Source organism: Tiliqua scincoides, chromosome 8, assembly GCF_035046505.1.
Source record: "Tiliqua scincoides isolate rTilSci1 chromosome 8, rTilSci1.hap2, whole genome shotgun sequence".
NCBI classification, from domain to species: Eukaryota; Metazoa; Chordata; class Lepidosauria; order Squamata; family Scincidae; genus Tiliqua; species Tiliqua scincoides.
In genome coordinates, this window is record NC_089828.1 from 56,061,032 (window position 1) to 56,083,041 (window position 22,010).

A 22,010-nucleotide genomic window follows, 5' to 3' on the forward strand; every position below is an offset into this window, starting at 1 on the left:
TCAACTTCCTAGACGTGATTACATGTTATTTGGCCTTTCTCCATTTCAAGCTATTTGGAGGTAATTCCTCCGAACTGTGCAGGGCATCAGAATTGTAAAGCCTCCGAAGATTGCATAGCATGCCTTAAATGACAGAGGAGGCCAAGTTCATTATAAGAAATAACAGGGCCTATGCAGGGAAGAGATGAAGCCATGAAGTCAATCAAAAACACCATTGACTTTCAATATGAAAGGAAGCTAGTGCTGAAAGTGCTGGCATAGATAGGAGTAACCCCATAAGGAATAACAGGGAAGGGGAAAGCAGCAGAAAATGGCAACTCCTGTCACCCCCTGACCCTGCCCACTTGGTCTAAATACCTCTACTGTCACCCCAAGAACCAGGGAAAGTTAGTGATGACACTGCTGATCTGCAGCAAGAAAGACCTAGGCCCAAGTGAAGCTTGCCAGGTGATCCTGCAACAGTTAGCCTCACCTACCCTGCATGTTGTAGTCCACATCAAAAGGAGGGGAGGGGGAGAGATAACCAGGTACGCTGCCCAGAGGTCCTCAGAGGCAATGGCATCACTAGGGTTGGGGTCACCCGGTGTGGGAGGCCAGTGGGTCACCCCCATGATAGACCTCCTTCCATGCAGTGGGCGGAGCAACACCCCGGGCGGTGGGCGTGGTGACGTACCATCGTCTCACTCCTGCTGGTTTTTTGGGTATAGCTTTTGACAGAATAGAGCTATTTCAGTACAGTTTGTTCCATTGCATTCTGCATAAAAATACGCATCAAATGATATATAACATGAAGGCATTATTTGAAAATGCCAAGATTTAAAAAATTTTTGACCTGTAGTGATGTCACCTTTCCCAGGGGCGTCACTTGGTATGGCCCGCACCCCCCTAGCGACACCACTGCTTGGAGAAGGGGTGGGATTAAACCATTTTAAGCAAACCCAAATGCAATACTGTGGTGGGGCAATTTAGATCTGGAAAACAGTAGAGGGAAATTAGCAAATTTCTGGGGAAATTTGCAATCCCTCCTCCCCTCCCGTGACTGTAGCTAGTTGCAAAAAAGTTGGCAGACCAATCACAGGTCTCCCAGGGTAACTTGTAGTTTGGCTCTCTGTGGATAGTAGATAAAGTCTATTGATTGCCTCACCTTATCTTATCTCTCCTTCAGCAGCTAATTGTCTCTGGGGGTTGAGAGGGCAGGAACAATGAGCTGAGCGACTCCATTTCTTTGGTTCTTTTCGACATCTCTACCCCATCTTTCTGCTGGGAGACAAGCAGAGAAGGCCATCGGGGACAGCGGAAACTCAAAACTATCTATCCGTCCTCCACGTTCGTACATTCAACTAATACAATGGTAAAAACCATAATCGGGATACTGGTGTTGAAAAGTGTGTTCGTCGTTCATGCCGAAGAACCACCGGGTGAGATTCATGACCAACATTCGCATACAATGATTTAAAGGTTTAATCATTGGGGAAATTATCTCTGAGGCAGGGACAAAATCAAGAGTAATATGCTGGGATCCCAAGAATTCTGACGGAATGAGGAAAAAGTGTTTCCGTGCGGATTGGTGAACCCTGGAAACTGCCTTGAGCCGAGTCAGACCATTAGTCCAAGTCACTCAAGCTGCCAGCACTGAATGGCCGCAGAAGCTCTCCAGGCTGAAATTTTTCTCTGCACTAGCAGGACGCAATCTAGGGCCTGCTGCATTCAAAGCATGCCCTCGTCCACTGAGCTGGCGCCCTTCATGCTATGTTGTGCATTGGGCAGCATGAAGGCAGTCACACACACAAACACAAACACACACCCATGTATAAATATAACTCTGGGATTAAGGAGTTGAGCTCCTGGGTCTGGAGGCCAGCAGCCTGCCATCAAAGCAAACTTGAATCTGGCACCAATCACTTTGAAAACCAAGTACTGAAGGGCCATTCACATGTTGTAGGAGGTGCTGAATATTCACACACATTCACACATTCACACACATTCCCAAGTGGAAGGGTGCACCCAGGCTCCTGTACATCATACAGTGGGCCTTTGGTTTCTGTGGGAGATCCAGGACCTCCTGCAGATACTGAATTCAACTGATAATGAAATCCGTTATCATCTCTGGACGTTGCCAGTACAGGTGTGACTTCCTGTCACATCCAGGAGGTCCTCTGAGTCCTTGCTGCAGGCTTAGCATCCGTGGACACTGAAATCTGCAGATAAGGAGGACCCACACTACACCTGTGAATCTGCATCAAGTGGAATGTGTGAACGAACGGAATGGTTGGCAACCTTCAGTCTGGAAAGACTATGGTATAAGCCTACAGCACCTGGTATTCCCAGGCGGCCTCCCATCCAAGTACTAACCAGGCCTGACCCTGCTTAGCTTCCAAGATCAGACAAGATTAACTCCAATCCAGACCAATCACTCTAACTCAGTGTTTCTCAAACTGTGGGTCGGCACCCACTAGGTGGGTCGCGAGCCAATTTCAGGTGGGTCCCCATTCATTTCAATATTTTATTTTTAACATATTAGACTTGATGCTACCACAATATGTGACTGCATTTGGGGAAATGTGACAGAGCTGTACTTTTGTATCCCCTGGGGGCTGGGGATTAGAATAGGCCCTCAGTTTGGCTTTACTTGTCGTAAGAGGCGACTAAACAGCCACCGGGTAGATGGGACTCGTCAGCCTGGGAAGGCAGCTCATCTGAGAGAAGGAAAACTCTGATCCCAAACCTCCACTGCCTTGTGGCTACATCCAGTTATGGAAGAGGCTTCAGGAGTCAACCTCGAGGCAAAATCCGGAGCCGGAGTCCCTGAGGCAGTTCACGGCTGAACACAGTCACGTTCTGGCAACTCCTGCGACGCTGCTGGAACCAACCGTATTGGCCTCTGCTTTTCCATTGGACCATTTCAGCGACGTGGAGAGGGGGGATTTGCTGCATGGGTAACAGCCTATCCTCCACACCTACTTTACCCAGGCTTCACGCACTGGAAAGGATACTCTGTTCCAGAACCACCATTCAGAGCGCAATACCATAGTCTTCCGAGACTGAAGGATGCCAACAAGATGTACTTTTGACAAGCTACAATGTATATTCTTTTAACAGTGATAGTAAATGGGACATTCCTGGGTAAGCGTGGGTAGGATTGCAGCCTAGGGTTGTTAAACATGTTCCTGCTTGATGATGTCACTTCCGGTCATGGTGGGTCCTGACAGATTCTCATTCTAAAAAGTGGTTCCTGGTGCTAAATGTGTGAGAACCACTGCTCTAACTTATGCAATTGGCCCCTGCTAACTGGGCAATCTTTTAAATGGTGCCCTCTTAGATTGAGCCGGGGGGAGAGAAACTATCCCTCTTCACCCCAGCATTGTGTCTTTTCCAGTGGCTGCTGCTGGTGTCTTTTCTGTATTTTCTTTTTTAGATTGTGAGCCCTTTGGGGACAGGGAACAATCTATTGATCTATTTTTTCCACGTAAATCATTTTGTGAACCACTTTTTTTGGAAAAGCAATATATAAGTCTTCATCATCATCAACAACACCAGGGCCTTTTGCTTTGGTAAAGCACTTTCTGCAAGTGTCTCGGTCAGCCCGCAGACCCTAAGTTTTCTTCAAATCCCAGCCACAATGAAGTGCAGGGGGTGGGGAGGAATATGGTGAAAGCATTTTGGGACCTCGGCAGCTGCCAGCTCTTGCCTGTTCTGGAAATCTCAGCCGTGCTGAGCTAAGGCATATTCTTTCACTGGCCCGATGCTGTCGGAGGAAGGTTCTCTTGCAGGCCAGAAACAACAGAGCCTGGAATGGTGGAAGTGGAAAAGAGCCCATTCAGTTCCCTCCAAGCCCATCTCAGAACTTACCTTTCTGAGGTGAGGTGGAGCACTTAGCATGACTAAGGTTGTTTCTCCACCTGACTGAAATGAATCCAAACCATGTGCCCATGAAACAATCACTTGTTCCTCTCCCCTCCCCATTTAACCTGGACCTGAATCACTCTCCTGGACCTTCCTCTGTTCTTCCCTTGTTTCTGTATCTAGACTATGAGCACCTGAAGACACAGCCCCCTAACCTGTAAGCCTCCCGATCGCCAATGGTTCTCCTTGGGCCTGGACTAACTCTTTAGCTGGCACAAGTCCAAGGAGAGAAAGATAGCATAATGGCACAGGTTGTGCATGCCAAGACACGCCACCCTCTGGCTGCGGGAACCCGCAGATACTGAAATCCACTGATAAGGAGGGCCCTTTGTCCACAGATTGAATCTGCATCAAACGGAATGTGTGGTCTCTGGTCTCCTCCCCATTCTACACCCCCACTGCCCCCTCACTGCCCCCACTCCATTCTGCCTACCCCACCAGCTGAGCTGCACTCCCAAGCGTAGTCAGGTGCTAGAGTGGGCTACTACTGCCGCTGCAGGCATTTCGGGTGGCTGGTGGCGGCCCAGTGCAATGTCATAGGCCCTTTGACACTGGGACTAGTGTTATAACGTCACAATCAATCAGCCTCTGCGGGTGGGCCGACGCTTGATTCAGGGCAGATTCCAGCAAAGAAAAATAGAGATCCAGTGGCATAGCTGGAGGGGGGCGGAGTGCTCAGGCTGGCAGGGAGCCTCAGCGAGGTGGGCAAGCGACCCCCCCCCGTTCGGAGCCGTTCCCGGCGGGGGGAGCAAAATGGAGCCACACGGAGCGCTCCACCCCCCCTCCAGCTACGCCGCTGTGGAGATCCAATAAAACATCCATCCTTATTAGCCGGGTTTCAACAGCAACCAAAGTGGGCTGCAGCACAGGGAAACTTCGGCTGAAATCAAGGCGTTGGTTTTGAAGGCGTCACAAGCTATGTTGTTCTTGCGGCTACAGACTAACATGGTTGCCTCTCCGGTCTCCGGATGTTGTTTACATCCAAACAGAGAGGGCGCAGGAGGGTCAAGACAAGATTATAATCAGACAGCCGCACCAAAAATAATCCCAGCAGATCAGCAAAAGGCTGTTGAAACAAGAACACTTACAACTGGCTCTGTGGGGGAAATCGGAACCCTTCCCCCTGCTCTTGGCACTCTGCCGTGAAACCCAGAAGTCCTGCACTTCCAGGTTTCACAACAGCGTGCAAGGAGCCTGGTGAGCAGGAAAGTGATCGGGTTCACGCTTGAGTGAGAAATGGATGGTTGTGGCTTGCAACAGGTTGGAGAGAGGCAGCTCCACTTCCTTGTCCATAGGGCTCAATACACTTTCCTCATCAGTTTCACGACCCATCAAAAACCGAGTTGCGACTCACTGGTGGGTCCCAGCCCACAGTTTGGGAACTACTGCCTTAATTCAAAACTGACCAATGATACTGATTGTTCTGGAAGCCAATGAGGCATTACTGTGACGCAGCAGAGAACCAATATGGTGTGAGTGTGAATCGGCTCTCGTTTCCATGTATCAGAGCTAATACTTGGAACTTGGGCCTCTTCAGCCTAGAAAAGAGACGCCTGAGGGAGGACATGATTGAGACATACAAAATTATGCATGGGAAGGATAAAGTGGATAGAGAGATGCTCTTTACACTCTCACATAACACCAGAACCAGGGGACATCCACTCAAATTGAGTGTTGGGAGAGTTAGAACAGACAAAAGAAAACATTTCTTTACTCAGTGTGTGGTTGGTCTGTGGAACTTCTTGCCACAGGATGTGGTGATGGCGCCTGGCCTGGACACCTTTAAAAGGGATTGGACAAGTTTCTGGAGGAAAAATCCATTACGGGTTACAAGCTATGATGCGTATGTGCAACCTCCTGATTTTAGAAATGGGCTATGTTAAAATGCCAGATGCAAGGGAGGGCACCAGGATGCAGGTCTCTGTTATCTGGTGTGCTCCCTGGGGCATTTGGTGAGCCGCAGTGAGATACAGGAAGCTGGACTAGATGGGCCTATGGCCTGATCCAGTGGGGCTGTTCTTATGTTCTTAACTACAATTCCCAGGAGGCCTTGCAGGTCTTGTTGTCTGGTGTACTCCCTGGGGCATTTGGTGGGCCGCTGTGAGATACAGGAAGCTGGACTAGATGGGCCTATGGCCTGATCCAGTGGGGCTGTTCTTATGTTCTTAACTCTTCTTCAGTTGTGTGAGTGTCATCAAACTGGCCACTAGTTTTTGTGTTGGCTACTGATTTCTCGGGTGACCCGTACAGGTATATATTAAAATAAATAAATAATAAAGTTAACGAGGGTGACATCAACTCTAGTGATGCCACTGCATTTGGGCTGTGCTCATGATATTGTAATTTATTCAATATGGTCGGGTATGGGAGGAGATCCATCATGGGGGGGGTGAAACTCTCGCACTGGCTGATGGAAACTCTAGTGGTGCCTCTGTTTACAGCTGAAAAGAATGACTTGTAATTTAAGAGATAGGACACAAAAAGAAAAGGCATTGAGGAAGAAAGAATATGAAGAGTTGATTGACATAATTTTTGACCAATATAAAAGGTGCAGAAGTCTTATTCTAATGGTTAAAACTCTCTTGCTCCATCATGTCTTTGGGTGGTGTATGATGGGAGCCCAGTGTCCTGGATCAGTTTCAGCATAAGCATCACTGGGCATCTGTCAAATGTCCACTTGTATTCCCTGACACCAAATAAGTACAAAGAGCAAGAGAAGAGATTGCAGTTGAACATCAGGAAGGAATTCTTGATGGTCAGGGCGTTTCAGCAATGGAGCTGATCACCAAGAGAGGTGGTGGATTCTCCCTCACTAGAGATCTTCAAGGAGAGACTCGATGAGCACCTGTTGGAGATGCTCTAGGGCAGAGGTGTCAAACATAAGGTCCGCGGGCCCGGAAGCAATTTATCCAGCCCTCAGGCTCTCCCAAAACCACCATCAGCTGCTCTGAACTGCTGAGCTGTGCTGAGTACCACTGTTGAAAGGGCACCCGCATGATAATTGGGGGCGCCCATATCTTGAAAATATGATCAAGATTTCCATAGTTCCTAAGCGAGAAAAAAGTGCTTTTTTCTGGTCATCACCTGCTTAATGACATCACTTCCTGCTTAATGACATCACTTCCGGCCCTCAGCAGGCATTATGAATGCTATTCAGCCCGCTGCATGAAATGACTTTGACACCTCTAGTAGGATCTCCTGCTACAGGAGACAGGCAGGGGGTTGGACTAGAATGCCTTGTGGGTACCTTCCAATGCTATGATTCTATCTCTGTGCCCAGGTCTTTTTTGTGACTGTGGCTCTCAGGTCCCATCCAGACAGAAAGGAGCCCATGGAGGGCAGTTAGCCAAGAGCTCCCTCAAATCACTGTTATCATTATCTTGTTGCAATCTCTGCTGTGATCCCCATTTTGAAGGTGAAAAAGAAGGCTGAGAGAAAGTGTCCCGTAGCCGAGGCAGCATTCAAAGTGGGGCAGCCCTGGTTCAAGGGGCTGTGTAGCCACAAATGGACGATTCGGGAGTTGGACGTAGACCTGGGATATTCAGGTTCAAATCCCACTCAGCTGTGAAGGTTCCTGGGTGACCTTGAGCCAGTCACTCTGTTTCACTTGCCTTACAGGGTTCTTGTGAGGATAAAAGAAGGGGAGGCCCATGTACACCACCCTGAGCTTGAAGGAAGGATGGTATAAAAATGTTATAAATAAATAAATAAATAAATAAATAAATAAATAAATAAATATAGACATCAAAACAATATTAAGCTTTTTTTATTATAATGCTTTTTAAAGGTTTTTAACTTTAAACTTTGAGTGTTTTCTTTAAAGAAATTGGCTTATATGAAAGCAAATAAATTCTGATCAACTGCAGCATCTCACCCCTGAGGCCGTCTTGGGCCAACCCTGTGGCTTAAATCCAGGGAATAACAGCATTTCTCAACATTTGTCTCCTGTCATATCACTTTGCATGGTTCACCTATGATGTTATCACTAGTTACTTCTAAAGTGGGAGGCCAGATGATACAGCAGACACCAGTAAGAAGCTCAGAAAGCAGATAGGAGGGCTTCCCCCCCCCATCACACTCTGGAACCCTGCCCATCAGACTAGCCTCCTTACTGCTGTTTGTTACTCCACAGTCTCACTGCCTGGTGGTGGGTGCCCTTCACATACCAGTTGACACCACCTCAAGCACCACAGTTGTACTCATACTACTGGTTGAGAAACCTGGGTGTATATAATTGCACCCGTGCAATGGAATGTTAAAATATTTGCCAAAAAAAATATTTTAAATGGATGATGATGATGATGATGATGATGATGATGATGATGATGATTTGAAGCCATTTCTGCCCAAAGTTGCACATACGCAACAGGGACTAAATGTGTACACCTGTGGGCTGGGCAGAAATGGGTTAAGGCAGTAATTTTCAACATTTTTCATCTCACGGCAGACTGGCAAGGCACTAAAATGGTCAAGGCACACCACCAGTTTTTTGACAATTGACAAGGCACACTGTGCTGTCAATGGGGGCTCATATCCCCCAATGGTCCTATTGATAAATGAAGCTCTCCCAAATTCCCACAGCACACTGGGGACCACAGTGGTTGAAAATGGCTGGGTTAAGGAAAGAAAATCAAGGTTGCGATCCTAAAAACACTTGACTAGTAACTAGATCCAGGGAACTCCATGCAACTTGCACCTGAGCAAGCATATTTAATTGAGAGCAAGTTAATTTGCTCTCTCAAATTAACCCCATGCCAGGATAGCTGGACATCCTGCAAAGGGGTGGGGGGTGAACCAAGCATGCCTTGCTTTGTTGGTTCCATCTTAGCAAAATAAGTGCCTTCTTTGTTTTCCCACCTCCCCCCCCCAAAAAACACTCCTAGCAAGGCTCCTCCCTGTGAACTACACCTCCCATGATGCTCTGCTCTTCTGCGCATGCCCAGAGCTGCTGGGTTTGAGTGGCAAGTTGTTTGTTTCACTGAAACACCAGCAGCTTTCCTGCACTCCTGGGCTCCCAACTCTCCTGCTTGCTTCTGCTCCTCTTTTTATGTTCTTTTTAATCCTTTTTTTCCCCCTGCTTTGCTTTTTTCCCCTTTCCCCCCACTTTTCCCCACTCTTTGCAATCTGTCTCTCTCTTTTCCCCCTCTGTCTTTTATTTAAGATCATCTCCCACCCCCTTTCCAAAGTCATCATATTTTTCTATATCTCTTTTTTTCCTCCCCTTCTCCTTTGCCTGCCCTGGAGACTTGCAAAGGAAAAAAAAAATACCTTCTTTGACAAAGGGACACACACACACACACACAAGGCACAACAGAAAACAGGGAATTCAAACCAGATGAACCACAAATGAGAAAAAGGAAAAGATGGAATTGCACATTTTAGAGCACCGGCTGAAAGTAGCTAGTGTAGCCAAGGAGAGCATACAGTTGTTTACCTATGGACTGATCAAGCTGGCTTTCCTCTCCTCCAAGACAAGGTAGGTGCCCCACTTGCCATGCATGTCAATTTCAATTATTGTTCTTTTTTTTGCAAACAAAAAAAGGACCTCAAGACCAATATTGCAAAGGCTTCTTTGGGAAATCCTGGACAAATTCAGATGCAAGCTGGGGAGGGGGGTTCAGGAAGGTGGGGGGGCACCCCAGCCATTCACCCCCCCCCATCAGATATACATACCACCCTCTGAAAGGATTGCACCTTCTCCGTGGTCTCTTTCATTTGATTATATCTTTTTACAGAGTTTTTTTTCCCCCAGAAACACGCCCCCTTCTTCCCCTCCCCCCATAACCTTTATTTTAATTCATCTGCTTTTAAAGCTGCTGGGCCAGGAAAACAGCTCTTGGCAATGGACAGGAAAAGCATCTTCAGTGCAATCTGGGTCTAAATATGTATTTTAAAACAGAGTTAGATATTTAAAAAAACAAAGAACTAGGAGGCAGGCACTCAGGACAACAAAGAACAGCAGTAAGGGAGGGAGGGGGAAGGACAGATCAGTGTGTGTTACACACACATTTTACTTCTAGCAGTTACAATTGTGTAATCTTTACTCACGAGAAGTATTATTGCTAAATGTACTGGGGAGGGGGCAATATCCTGGATTCCTGGCCGCATCATGTTGTTTTCCTAAAGGATCACATTTGGGAGAGCTGCTAGATAAAAAGTCAAAAGGTTTGCATTGGATGTATCTGTGCATGTATGTATAAATAAGTCAACACTGAAAGCAATCATAAATTTTGGCCAAGAAGTGAACTGCATGGGTTTTTTCCACTCCCGGAGCTTCGTAGAGACAAATAATTTGAATGGCAAATGCAGAGTTCTCATTTTTTTCCCCATCCTTATTTTGCCCTGTGAGTGTACGTAGATAGACCAAAACTGGAGGAATGTCTAAACTTTCCTTTATTATTTTTTTTCCACTTTAACAATTAGTCAGTTTCCATGTCGGCATCCGGAACCAACTTCAGAACTCATCTCTAATAACTGTGTCCCCCCTGGTGGTCCTTGGGGAGGCAGGCCCTAAACTGAGTGGGCATTATTTGTTTTTAAAATCAAATTTTGGATTTGAGAGTGCAAGGAAAGCTGTGTCTTTTCCTCCTTAATGTGGTGGAATGAACAAGCTTGTTTACAACTTAATGTGATGATTGTCTCTGATCTGGAGCAAAAACTTCATTGCATTAAAATTCTTTTCTTCCCCACCCCCTTCTTTGTGTCTTAGCTCTGTGGCATATACTGTAATGTCATTCCGCAATCATGTTTACAGCCTCCCGTGAATAACTCAACAGGATATTAAACATAAAATACAAGGCAGTGTTCAGTTCCTTCTTCACAGGTGATGACAAAACAGGCTTCCCTTCATTGCATTGTTCTGGTCACTTGTGGGCGGAGGGGGTTGGGAACCCCAAAGTGTTCTTAGAGTGTCACCCATAATCTTTAAATCTCAACTGTCAAACATGTTCTGTGTTCGAGTTCTGAAAAAAGTCTGACACCATATTTGTGTTAAGCCACAGATCCCTGAGACGGGTCTGTTGTGCCAACAAGTCAGAGAAGGCAGGCACTGCCCCAGTTTCTTGTTACCGTTCAGAGCTGCGGTCAGTGGCGTAGCTAATGGTTGTGTAACCCGGTGCCAAGCTCAAAATGATGCCCCGGAAGTGATGTCACAACCAGAAGTGATGTCACGCCCAAGCTTTTTAAAAAGTGAAAGTTGGGAGAAACCCACTTCCTTTCCCTCCAGCAGCTTTCCACCTGCTTGCTATGCTGCCTTCCCCTAGCCAGTGACATAGCTAAGGCATCTATCTGCTATCTGGGGTCAAAGAAGATTTGTAAACCCCCCCAAGACAAAATCAAATTTAATTAAGTAAATAAATAGAAAGTGTGCCCCTGATTGATTTGAGACACTGTGCTGGGGTGAAGAGGGACGGTTATTCTCCCCCTGCTAAATATGAGAGGAGCGCCACTTGAAAAAGTGCCTTTTTACCCAGTTAGCAGGGGTAACTGTATTATCATACATGGAAAAGAGAGTTGACTCATACTAACCCTTTATTGGTTCCATGCTGTATCATAATTACATGTCATTGCAACATGTCAATAACATAATAACATGTCATTGGTTCTCAGAACAATCAGTCTCATAGGTCAGTTTTGAGTTAAAGAAATCCACTTTTTGTTCCATAAGGCCGTTGCGTTTTCATTTTCTAGTTAATTGGCCATAACTTTTGATAGAATAAAGATATTCCAATGCAGTTTATTTCATTGCACTCTGCATTAAATTACCTTTCCAATGATATATAACATGATAGTATTCATACATACCAAGATTTTCACAATTTTGGTCGCTAGTGTCAAGCTTAGCTTGTTGCCCCCCCCCAAAGCTTGTTGCCCAGTGCAACTGCTACCCCCGGTACCCCCTTAGCTACGCCACTGGCTGCAGTCCTTCCATCTCAGTTGACCATCCACAAAAAGGGTGTCAGAAAGGCCCACCTCTTAAGTGTCCCTGGAAGGACTATTGCAACCATGAAATGGCTCAGTTCTTGCTTGACCAGAGCAGCAGGGTTGCTCTCCAATGGCCTCTGCCACTGTCGGTCAGATTAGACCCGTTCCAGAAGGATCACTCAATATTTTGTAGAGAAATCCGGTGGTAAAGCAGTTCCTGGTCTGTCTTGCTGCAAGTGGAAGTTGCAAGTTGCTTCCCCTTTGGGGGAAGAGCCGTAGCTCAGTGCTTGAGTACCTGTTTTGTATGCAGAAGAATTCCCTGGCAGCGTCCCCGGGCTGGGTTGGGAAACAGCTCCAACTGCAAACACTGGAGAGCTGCTATTGGCCAGGTACTGAACTATATGGCCCAATGGCCTGAAGGGGACAGCTTCATAGGGTCACATGTATTCAGGTCTGTAATACTGGTAGCGCCCGGACCGGCCCACCCCCGAGGGAGGTTGAGGTAGTCGCCTCAGTGGATCTGCAGAAGCACCCTGCATGCCTCCACCTCCTCCTTCTCCCTGGTTTTGAAAAGAGAAAGGATGTGAAGGAGAAGACTGGTGGGCTAGAGGGGAATGGAGCAGAAGCATAGAGGACTGGTGGCTAGATTGGTACCACTCTTCCACTGCCTTCCCCTTTCTTTTTAAAGCCAGAAACCTGAAGTGATGGTAGCAGCAGAAGCTAACACACCGCTGGGGAAGGGGAACCATATTTGGTCCCCTTCCACCTCAGGCACCAGAAGATCCTGGGCTAGCCCTGGTTAGCATCATCTAGTACGTGCTTGACAAAGAACAAGATGTCGGGTCTCTGCCCCAAGAGGCTATCACCCTGCAATCAACTCAAGGAAGGCAAGAGCAGAAAGGAAGGGGTGGGTAAGGGAGGGATCAACTGGGAAAAGATCTACAATTGTTTCATTTGTGCTCACACATTCATTTGTGTTTGATGACAATGTGCTTCTCTTCCCCTATGGAAAAACCAAGCCAAGCAGGCTTCTGGGGAAAAGAGTGGGCTTCCCTAATATGCTAGTTTTCTAGGTGCGGAGAGGGGGATGTGTTGCTTTTTCCTTTGGGGTGCATTTAAACCAGCCACCTCCACCAGGCAAAGTCCAGCCCAGGACTTGGCCACCTCAGCCTGCATAAGCTGGGGTCAGTTTAGTCCTAAGCAGAGACCGGTTCTGGAGTGTACCACTTTGGGCTATAGCGGAGGTGGGGCATATTGTAAATGGTTCCTCCATTAAAATAATCACACTAATAACATCCTACCCCTCCTGCATGGTTTCTATTCTTTATTTACTTTTCTTTATGTCACCATAAGCCACAGAAGCATAAGCCCTGCTGGGTCAGGCCAGACGCCCATCTTGTCCAGCTTCCTGTATCTCCCAGTGGCCCACCAGATGCCTCAAGGAGCACACAAGACACCTCATCCTGGTGCCCTCCCTTGCATCTGGCATTCTGACATAGCCCATTTCTAAAATCAGGAGGTTGCATATACACATCGTGGCTTGTAATCTGTAATGGATTTTTCCTCCAGAAACTTGCCTAATCCCCTTTTAAATGTATCCAGGCCAGATACCGTCACCACATCCTGTGGCAAGAAGTTCCACAGACCAACCACACACTGAGTAAAGACATATTTTCTTTTGTCTGTCCTAACCCTCCCAGCACTCAATTTTAGGGGATGTCCCCTGTATGGGATGCAGCCCAGAGCCCACATCTTGGAGTGAGTGGCCGAACCGCTTGCTAACAGGAACACTTTGCCAATGTTTTTGTTCATGCTGTGTCTATAGTCTAGAGTCTATATCTATAGACTGGCTTCCAAGTAAGGCTGGTTAGAATCAGGTAACAGTGTATAGTGTAGAGTGTTCATTGTTACCTGATGCTAAAAGTTCCTTCCTTGGAAGCTAGTCCTCATTGATCTTCAGATCTGAAACAGGGAAGGACTCCCCTACTGTCTTATATCAGTTGACCACTGGCTTTGAGGGGAGGTTAGCTGTTCTGCCTCTTTAGTTTAATGTGTCTCCTTCCTTCACTTTAATGAGATCAGGGCCATGAATATGGTCTCTCACTCACTTTTATCCTTACCGCACCCCGGTAGGGTAGCTTAGGCAGAGAGGGTGGCCGGCTGACCCAAGGTTCCCCAGTGAGATTTATAGCTGAGTGGGGATGTGTTCTAAGGCTGTGACTCTAACCATTACACCACACTTTACTTTCTTTGCAACAATGTGGTGCTGAATCTTAACTTCGGTTCATCAAAGGCAATACTAAAGACAATATTCTTGACAGCGATTGGCAGCAGCTTTCCAAGTTACTGGTCAGGAATTTTTCTCTGCCCTGCTTGGAGATGCTGCCAGGGATTGAACCTGCGACCCTGCAGAGATGGGCAAATCCAGCGCAGCTTGAGTCGAGTCACGATTGCTCCGTTTAACTCGGCTCGAAAACGAGTTCTGATGAGCAGTAACAACAGAGCCTGCAGGCGCCATGAGGTTGGAAAGTGTGATTGCTACAAACCACCTTCCCCCAGCTTCCTTTTCCCCTCTCCCTGGGCTCCTCCAGTCAATTCTAAGGCAAGAAGCCCCTTGGGCTCCTCCTTTTGCCTTCCCTCAACCAAAGAAAAAAATCAGACCACCCAACCTTCATCCAGTGATCATCGGTTCCTTCAGAGATGGACAAGAGAGCCCAGACTCACAGCCAACACGGGATCCCTGAAGCCCTCGCCATGTTGCTTCCCCCTCTGCCACACCACCAGCTCCAACCTGGCCTCCCACACAGCATGCTAGAGGTGCTGATGTGGGCCACACGGCAGAGACTGCAGCTGCTGCAAGTCTTATGTGCCAGGCTGAGGAACGCACACAAGACACTCCTTAACACAGTGTCAAACCTGGGAGAAAACTGTCCTGCTCCAGTAGGTCTTTGGCTTGTGGATCTGTTTACCGTGAAGGAGCTCTGGGACACAGCTGTGGGGCTACAGCTGCTGCAGAAGTAAGTGTTGATACCTGGAAATTTCCTGGGATCACAGCTGACCTCCTGGAGAGCAAAAGATGGAGGCAGGGCTGACTGAGAGGCCGGGGCTACTGGACAGGTAGACTTGGGCTCCAGGGACTTTTCCGGCTGTTGCCCCCCTGGTGTATTTCTCCCCTACCCCTTTGGGAAGGGGCCCAAGACAAACTTTGTACCCATGATAAAATTCCTCTCATGGCCCGGCTGTGGGCAGCCATCAGGTAGAAGCCAGGAGGTTGAGGGATCGCAGTCCAGGGTTCAAATCTCAAGAGGAAGCTGACCATCAGGAAAGACTATGTCTGCCTCGCCCCAGTCTCAGCCTGAACAGGAAATCTTGGGAGACTCTTCCTTTTTTGGAGAGCCAATGGCCAGTCAGAATGAATTGACTTCCTCCACTGTTTTCTTGACCCCATCAAACTCTCAAGCAAAGTGATCGAAAGGCAGTTTTTGAGTGGCGGGATAGATAGAACAGGACAAAGAAAATATTTCTTTACCCAGCATATAATCAATCTGTGCAACTCCTTGCCATAGGATGTGGTGATGGCATCTGGCCTGGATGCCTTTAAAAAAGGATTGGACTGATTTCTAGAAGAGAATTCCATCACTGGTTACAAGCCATGTTGGCTACGAGCAACCTCCTGGTTCTAGAAGTAGGCAATCTCAGAATGCCAGATGCAAGGGAGGGCACCAGAATGCAGGTCTCTTGTTGTCTTGAGTGCTCCTGGAGGCACCTGGCGGGCCACTGTGAGATACAAGAAGCTGGACTAGGTTGGCCTTTGGCCTGGTTCTTATGTTCTCACATCTTTCAACCTGTGCTTTTGAATGATGTGGAGGAGGCAAAAAAATTATCACTGGTAGATTGAATCTGATGGGGACAGACTACCCAAGATCGCAGCCTCGTACATAGCTCAAAAGATCCAGAAACCAACCTGGCCCCCCCACCCCGGTTCCATGATGAAGCAGAAAAGATCTGTCTTTATAGAATCCTCGCAGCTGGGGCTCCGTTGCCTGCAGCTAATTAGAGGGAATCTGGTTATTAAGAGAGAAAACAATTAGCAAACATGACAAATTTTTGTCTCGTTGCGTTCTGGATTGGCTGGATGGCTTTCAGCGCTGACTAGCTTCTCGGCCCCTTTTTTTGTGCTTATTTTACGAAGCTCTCTGGTGCTGCTCTTGCAAATTAGCTCTTTGATGAGGACTTTTCGGGGCCTGTTGCTCTGCCACAAACGGTTTTTGCCACTGACTGAACTTCAGTGCGCTGGGCCAGCGCACTGAGCATGTGTCAAAAGCTGCCTTTGAACAGGGACAGAGATTGTGCGTCCCTCCAGCCTCTCTCATTTCAGCCATTGCTATTTATAAGGGACTTTTGCTATCTGCTGAGCCCTGTGTGAATCTTCTTTATCCTGAGTCTGGCCATTGGTCCATATTGCTCAGTATTGTCCACACTGAAGCCACTCTCCAGAGTTTCAGAGAAGGGATTTTCCCAGCTCCACCCGGAATTGCTGCCAGGATTAGAACCTGGGACTTATACATGCAGAGTAGGGGCTGTTCCTCTGGGCTACAAGTTGGTCCAATTTGGTCTCTTTCTTACCTTTGGGGGATGTTCAACTTTCCGTTGGACTAACGCGAGGTGCCATTCCTCAAGATTCCCCTTCCAAGTCTCCAAAAGCCAGGGAGCCAAGCCATCAAAATGTGGGTTTGGTTCTGTTTCAGTTGTGTGTTTTTTTAGCTCCGGGTTCAGACACTCTTAAGAGTGGTTTAGTAACTCCTATCAGACACGCTGAGCCAGTTTAGATCATATTTATGGGAATAATACCCTGCTACTTTGCTTGCAGTTCTCCTCCATATCTAGGAAATACAGTAATAACTGCTGAACTTGAGAAAAAATATATATATATTTATTATTTTTGAGCTGTTTGTTTCTGGGTTTTTTTTTAAAAAGGATCTGACAAACCAAGCAAAACCAGACTGGAACCTAGGAAAAGAAAACTTGAACCATAGAATTGCAAACTGAGTGCCTGGAATTAAATTACTTGTTTCGAACTGGGAACTGCTTTTGGTGATCAAGGGGGGGTCACTTCAGGTTCACTTAAAGCCTCCCCGAATGAGACTTTTGGAGTCTTTTGGAATATGGAGCCATTTTGAAGACATGGAGAGACAGGATGCAGAAGGGGACAGTCCAAACTATCAGGGAGCAAAGCGCCTTCCATACATACAAAGAGCCCCGCTGGATCAAGCCAAAGGTCTATCTAGTCCAGTTTCCTATATCTCACAGTGGTCCACTAAATGCCTCGGAAGCATACAAGACAAGAGACTCGCATCCTGGTGCCCTTCTTTGCATCTGGCAATACGAGGAAAGGCTATAGCATTTGGGGCTTTTTAAGAGGCAACTAAGGGAAGGGGTTGTGATAGAAATCTTAAAATGATACATGATGAACCGAAAGAACTTTAAAACCGATAAAAGTGAACCGAAAGAACTTTATCTTCTCACTCTCATAATACCAGAACCAGGGATCGTTCAACAACATTGATTGGTGCGATATTCAGGACTGACATAAGGAAGTACATCCCCCACCCACCGCCCACACAATTAGTATGTGGAATTTGCTACCATGGGATTATTCTATTCCTTTAAAACCATTTTTGTCATGCTTTTCCAGGCCCTCATGGGCATCTTAAAGCCATTTATGGATTAGGATAAAAATATAGGCAAAAAGGGGAAAAAATTCAATAGTAAAAACAGCAAAACGGGTCTTATTTTTGCTGTTTTTATGATGGAATTTTAAAAAACTTTTTGCCTACACTTTTATTCTGTTCCCTAAGCAGCCTGGAGGGCGCCTGACATGGGGGCTTAGAAAAGCGGTATGGAAAAATGGTTTTAAGCCATTTCTGCCCAATGTTGTATCAACACAACAGGGATCAAATGTGTACAGCTGTGGGTTGGGCAGAAATGGGTTAAAGAAAACAAGAGTATTTAACAGCACAATAGATAAAGGTGGCAAAATAGAAGCAATCAATCAAAGGTTAGATTAAATAAAAAAAAAGTTTAAACTCCCCATTGAAATGGTGGCAGAGAAGGAACAGTTCTGATCTCACTTGGGAGTGAGTTCCATAGCTCTGACCCCACCACAGAAAGGCCCTGTTGTCAGACCCCACACAGCGGATATCTAAAGGTGGGCAGTGTCCACAACAGGTCATTTCCAGTGGCATCTTGGGATAGGCAGGCTCATAGAAGGAAAGACAATCCTCCAGGTATCTAGGTCCCAAACCATTAAGGTCTTTATAGGTCATTACCAGCCTGTTGAATTATGCTCAGAAACATACGAGCAACCAGCAAAGATTTTTCAACAGGAGGTGCATGGTGTAGCTGAAAAACTCCTTTGGGTTCTGCAGCTCTGTTCTTAGGGCAACTGTCTGTAGTAGCAAGTTGTCTGTCCCTCTTCCTCTGCCAGTAGAGCAGAGGGACAGACAACTTGTTACTGCAGACAGTTGTCCTCAAAACAGAACCACGGAACCCAGAAGAGTCTGTTGGGAGTGACATCACAAGAGGTGAAGACCACGGAGAAGACCTTAGAGGTCAAAGTGCGGTGAGGGGAAAACATTGCAGCATTCTACAAAATTCAGGGTGTAGAACACTCTGAATCTACAAATTTGCAAGGGAGGGCACCAGGATGCAGGTCTCTTGTTATCTGGTGTGCTCCCTGGGGAATTTGGTGGGCTGCTGTGAGATACACAGGAGGTCTGGTCTAGAGGGTAGAGCCTCCATTTGCCTGAAGATAACATCCACAAGGTCGCCAGTTCGAAGCCACCGGCACCGTGCGACCTTGAAGCAGCTGACAAGCTGAAGCCGAGCTATTCCATCTGCTCTGAGCGTGGGAGGATGGAGGCCAGAATGTGAAACCAGATCAGAGTGAAACACCTGGACTGTTGTGGTTCTTGAAAGATAGAACCTTCTTTCAATTGTAAAAATCCCTACGGGGATTTAATCAGCCTGCCTATGTAAACCGCCTTGAATACAGTCTTGAATAAAGACCAAGAAAGGCGGTATATAAATACCTGTATTATTATTATTATTATTATTATTATTATTATTATTATTATTATTATTATTATTATTATTATTATTATTCAGGAAGCTGGACTAGATGGGCCTATGGCCTGATCCAGCGGGGCTGTTCTTATGTTCTTAACTACAATTCCCAGGAGGCCTTGCAGGTCTTCTTATTATCTGATATGCTCCCTGGGGCATTTGGTGGGCTGCTGTGAGATACAGGAAGCTGGACTAGATGGGCCTGTGGCCTCATCCAGCGGGGCTGTTCTTATGTTCTTATGCTCAGGGTGAAATTTTGGCTGGGCAGCAGCCAGACTTCTCTTCCGAACGGTGATAATAGGAGACACCTTTCTCTTGTTTTCTATCTCCCCCCCCCACCAGTGCATCTGGCTTGACATACAGATGTCATAATATTCTGACAGCTTCATCTCGTCTCCCACGCATGCGTCCCTCGGTAACACTGGCCTCCTTCGCAGCCAAAGGCTGTCGTTCAGAGGAGTTTAAATTATAGAAGAGTTGGGCCTTTCAAGTTGCTTTCCCAAGGAGACCTACAGCATCTGATGAAGTGGACTCTAGTCCAAGAAACCTTCAACCACGATAGATCTCTTTTCTCCCTTTTTTATTCCCCCCCTCCTTGTTTGCTTGCCAACAATTTCAGCTAGTGCTGAAATTTGGTGGGGAACCAAACTGGCAGGGCCAAAACTGGTGGCGGTTTCAAGGAGAGGTTCCGAGTACTCTTAATTTGAGGAGCAGCTGATTATTTTACTTCGACAGTAGCAAACGTAGTTCTTGCATGCCAATCTACAAAGAAGATGGAGCTTTCTCAGTATGCGCGGAACCCCAGGGGTGAGAAGAGAACTGAAACTTTCAAAACATGCACATGCATGCACGCACCCCACCAAAGAGGGAGAAGCCCCCAAAGTCTTTGCATCGTAGGGACTCTGAAGGGTTAAATGAAGAGACTACAGGGGACAATCCTAGAGAGGCATCGCTCTTTGTGCTGCGAGGGCATCCATAAGGGAGGGAAAAAACTTTGGGTGTAACTCAGCGGCATCATTAGGGTTTTGTCACCCAGGCTGCAATCCTAACCACGCTTTCCTGAGAGTAAGCCCCATTGAACCAAATAGGACTTACTTCTGAGTAGACCTGGTTAGGATTGTGCCCCCAGTGTGGGAGGCCAGTGCATCACCCCCCATGATGGACTTCTTCCTACGCAGTGGGCATGATGCACCGTGGCCCTGCCCCACTGGTTTTTTGGCTATATCTTTTGATAGAATGGAGATATTTCCACACCGTTCATTTCATTGCATTCTGCATGAAATCGCACATCGAATGATATATAACATGATGGTATTATTCAAAAGTACCAAGATATTACAAATTTTGGCCAGTAGTAGTGTCACATTCCCCCCCCCCCGTGCACATCACCTGGTGTGGCCTGCACCCCCACACCCTCCTAGCGTTGCCACTGGTGTAACTGAAAAATCTGCAGGTGAGTGAAAAGAGAGGAAGGAGAACAGGTTGTATGCACAGACATACAGAGATTGAGAACAAAGTTCTGAGATAATGAGAAGAAAGCAGGTTTGACAGTTCATGCAGAAGATTCCCACCTTTTCCTGAAACCTAATAGCGTGATCCAGGGCATGCAAACTCTGAAGTAAGCCCACTTGAATCCACTGAGACTCCCAGGAAGGTGCAAACATTGCAGTATTCTGTTTCATGGCCCCTCTTCTTGTTGCCGTCAGTATCACTCATGTTCCACCTCCGAGGGAGGTCCATAACTGATGGGATGGTTAAGAGAAGACACCAACAGACCAACATGTTTCTCAGCTCCCTCTGTGTGCCTTGACAAAGTCATCACACCTCATGCAGTGAAGCGCATGATTTAATTTGGAGTCTCAGTGGTTTGCAATTACAACAGTACCTTGACTTTCATCCACTTGACTTTCATCGCTTCAGCTGTTTTCAGTGTTGACCACATTTCAAATTTCGTCCACGTGCTTTCCCCTTTCATCCAATTTCACCCAACCTTCCACAATGTTCGTCAGCATTCTTCTATTTATTTTTTTTATTTCTGTTTATTTAGGTTTTGCGCATATTTGCATGTGTTATGTAGTTATGTTGCTTGCCAAAATAAATTTGCATTCTAATTAAGGCTTTGATGTTCATCCATTTTTGACTTTCATCCATGCTCTAATCCCTATCCAGATGGAAGTCTCTGGTTCCAGATGATAGGCAAGCTACTGCTACGCTGTACTGTAGAGTACAAGATCACTCTTCAGTTCCTTTCCAGCAAAGCAGGTCAGAGAAGGAGCCACCTTCTCCGGAGGCAAGCCACAGGTCTATCTAGCCACATGTGGCAAGCTCTCCAGTATCTCGGGCAGAACATTTCTCTGCTTGCCAAGTGTATGTTCTGCCCCTAAGCGTAATGAACCAATATGGAGGTCCAGCAGTAGCTTGTTTTGCGGTTGTTCATACCTGCAGAGGCAGGTCAAAGCTCAGCGTTTTATACGTCAGCTGCTTGGACTGAGAAGCAAAACCAGAGTCATCAGCATTATCGGGCTGCTGGAGCTTGATTGTCCCTCTTGTTACACCTGATCCATCCTGAGTTTGTAGCTGCAATACCACCTGCTGACCTTGTGTCATACTGCTGTAGCCCAGCTGCCTGTGGAACTGCAGGAGACAGTAGAACTGCAGGCTTCCATCTGAGAGCATGCCATCTGTGTCAGGCTGCAAGAGTCCCCAGCTTGAGCTGTGTCGCCCCTTGCGTGCTGTCTCTCTCGACCCCATTGTTTGCTGGCACTAGGTGGAAGTGTGGAGAGCATTGTTATAGCCCCTCTGGATGGCATTGGCTGAGCTGCTGTGACATCACAGAGAGTTTTGTGGACAGGCTCAGGCTGAGAACATATAGAGAGCCCTGCTGGACATATAGAGCTCCCTGTTTGGAAATTAACAGGTTTTTGAACAACCACTACTTTGTGCCAGCCGACCAAAGGGTTTCCATGTCTTTCACTCCATGCATTTTGATGGCACCTGATGGTTTGGGGCGTGCCGAAGTTCAGCCCGTTGGGCAGTGGAATGTGTTTGTGTCTCTCTCA

At 46.9% G+C, this 22,010-nt stretch overlaps 1 protein-coding gene across 1 annotated transcript in view; it reads left to right on the forward strand.

The window, feature by feature from the left end:
- The first annotated feature begins 8,876 nt into the window (after nt 1-8,876).
- CASTOR2 (cytosolic arginine sensor for mTORC1 subunit 2) overlaps nt 8,877-22,010 on the forward strand; it is a 47,534-nt gene continuing 34,400 nt past the window's right edge. Inside the window, exon 1 of the mRNA XM_066636138.1 lies at nt 8,877-9,379. Within this exon, the coding sequence (XP_066492235.1) occupies nt 9,267-9,379 (113 nt within the window). The 5' untranslated portion in view covers nt 8,877-9,266. The remainder of the gene's footprint in view (nt 9,380-22,010) is intronic.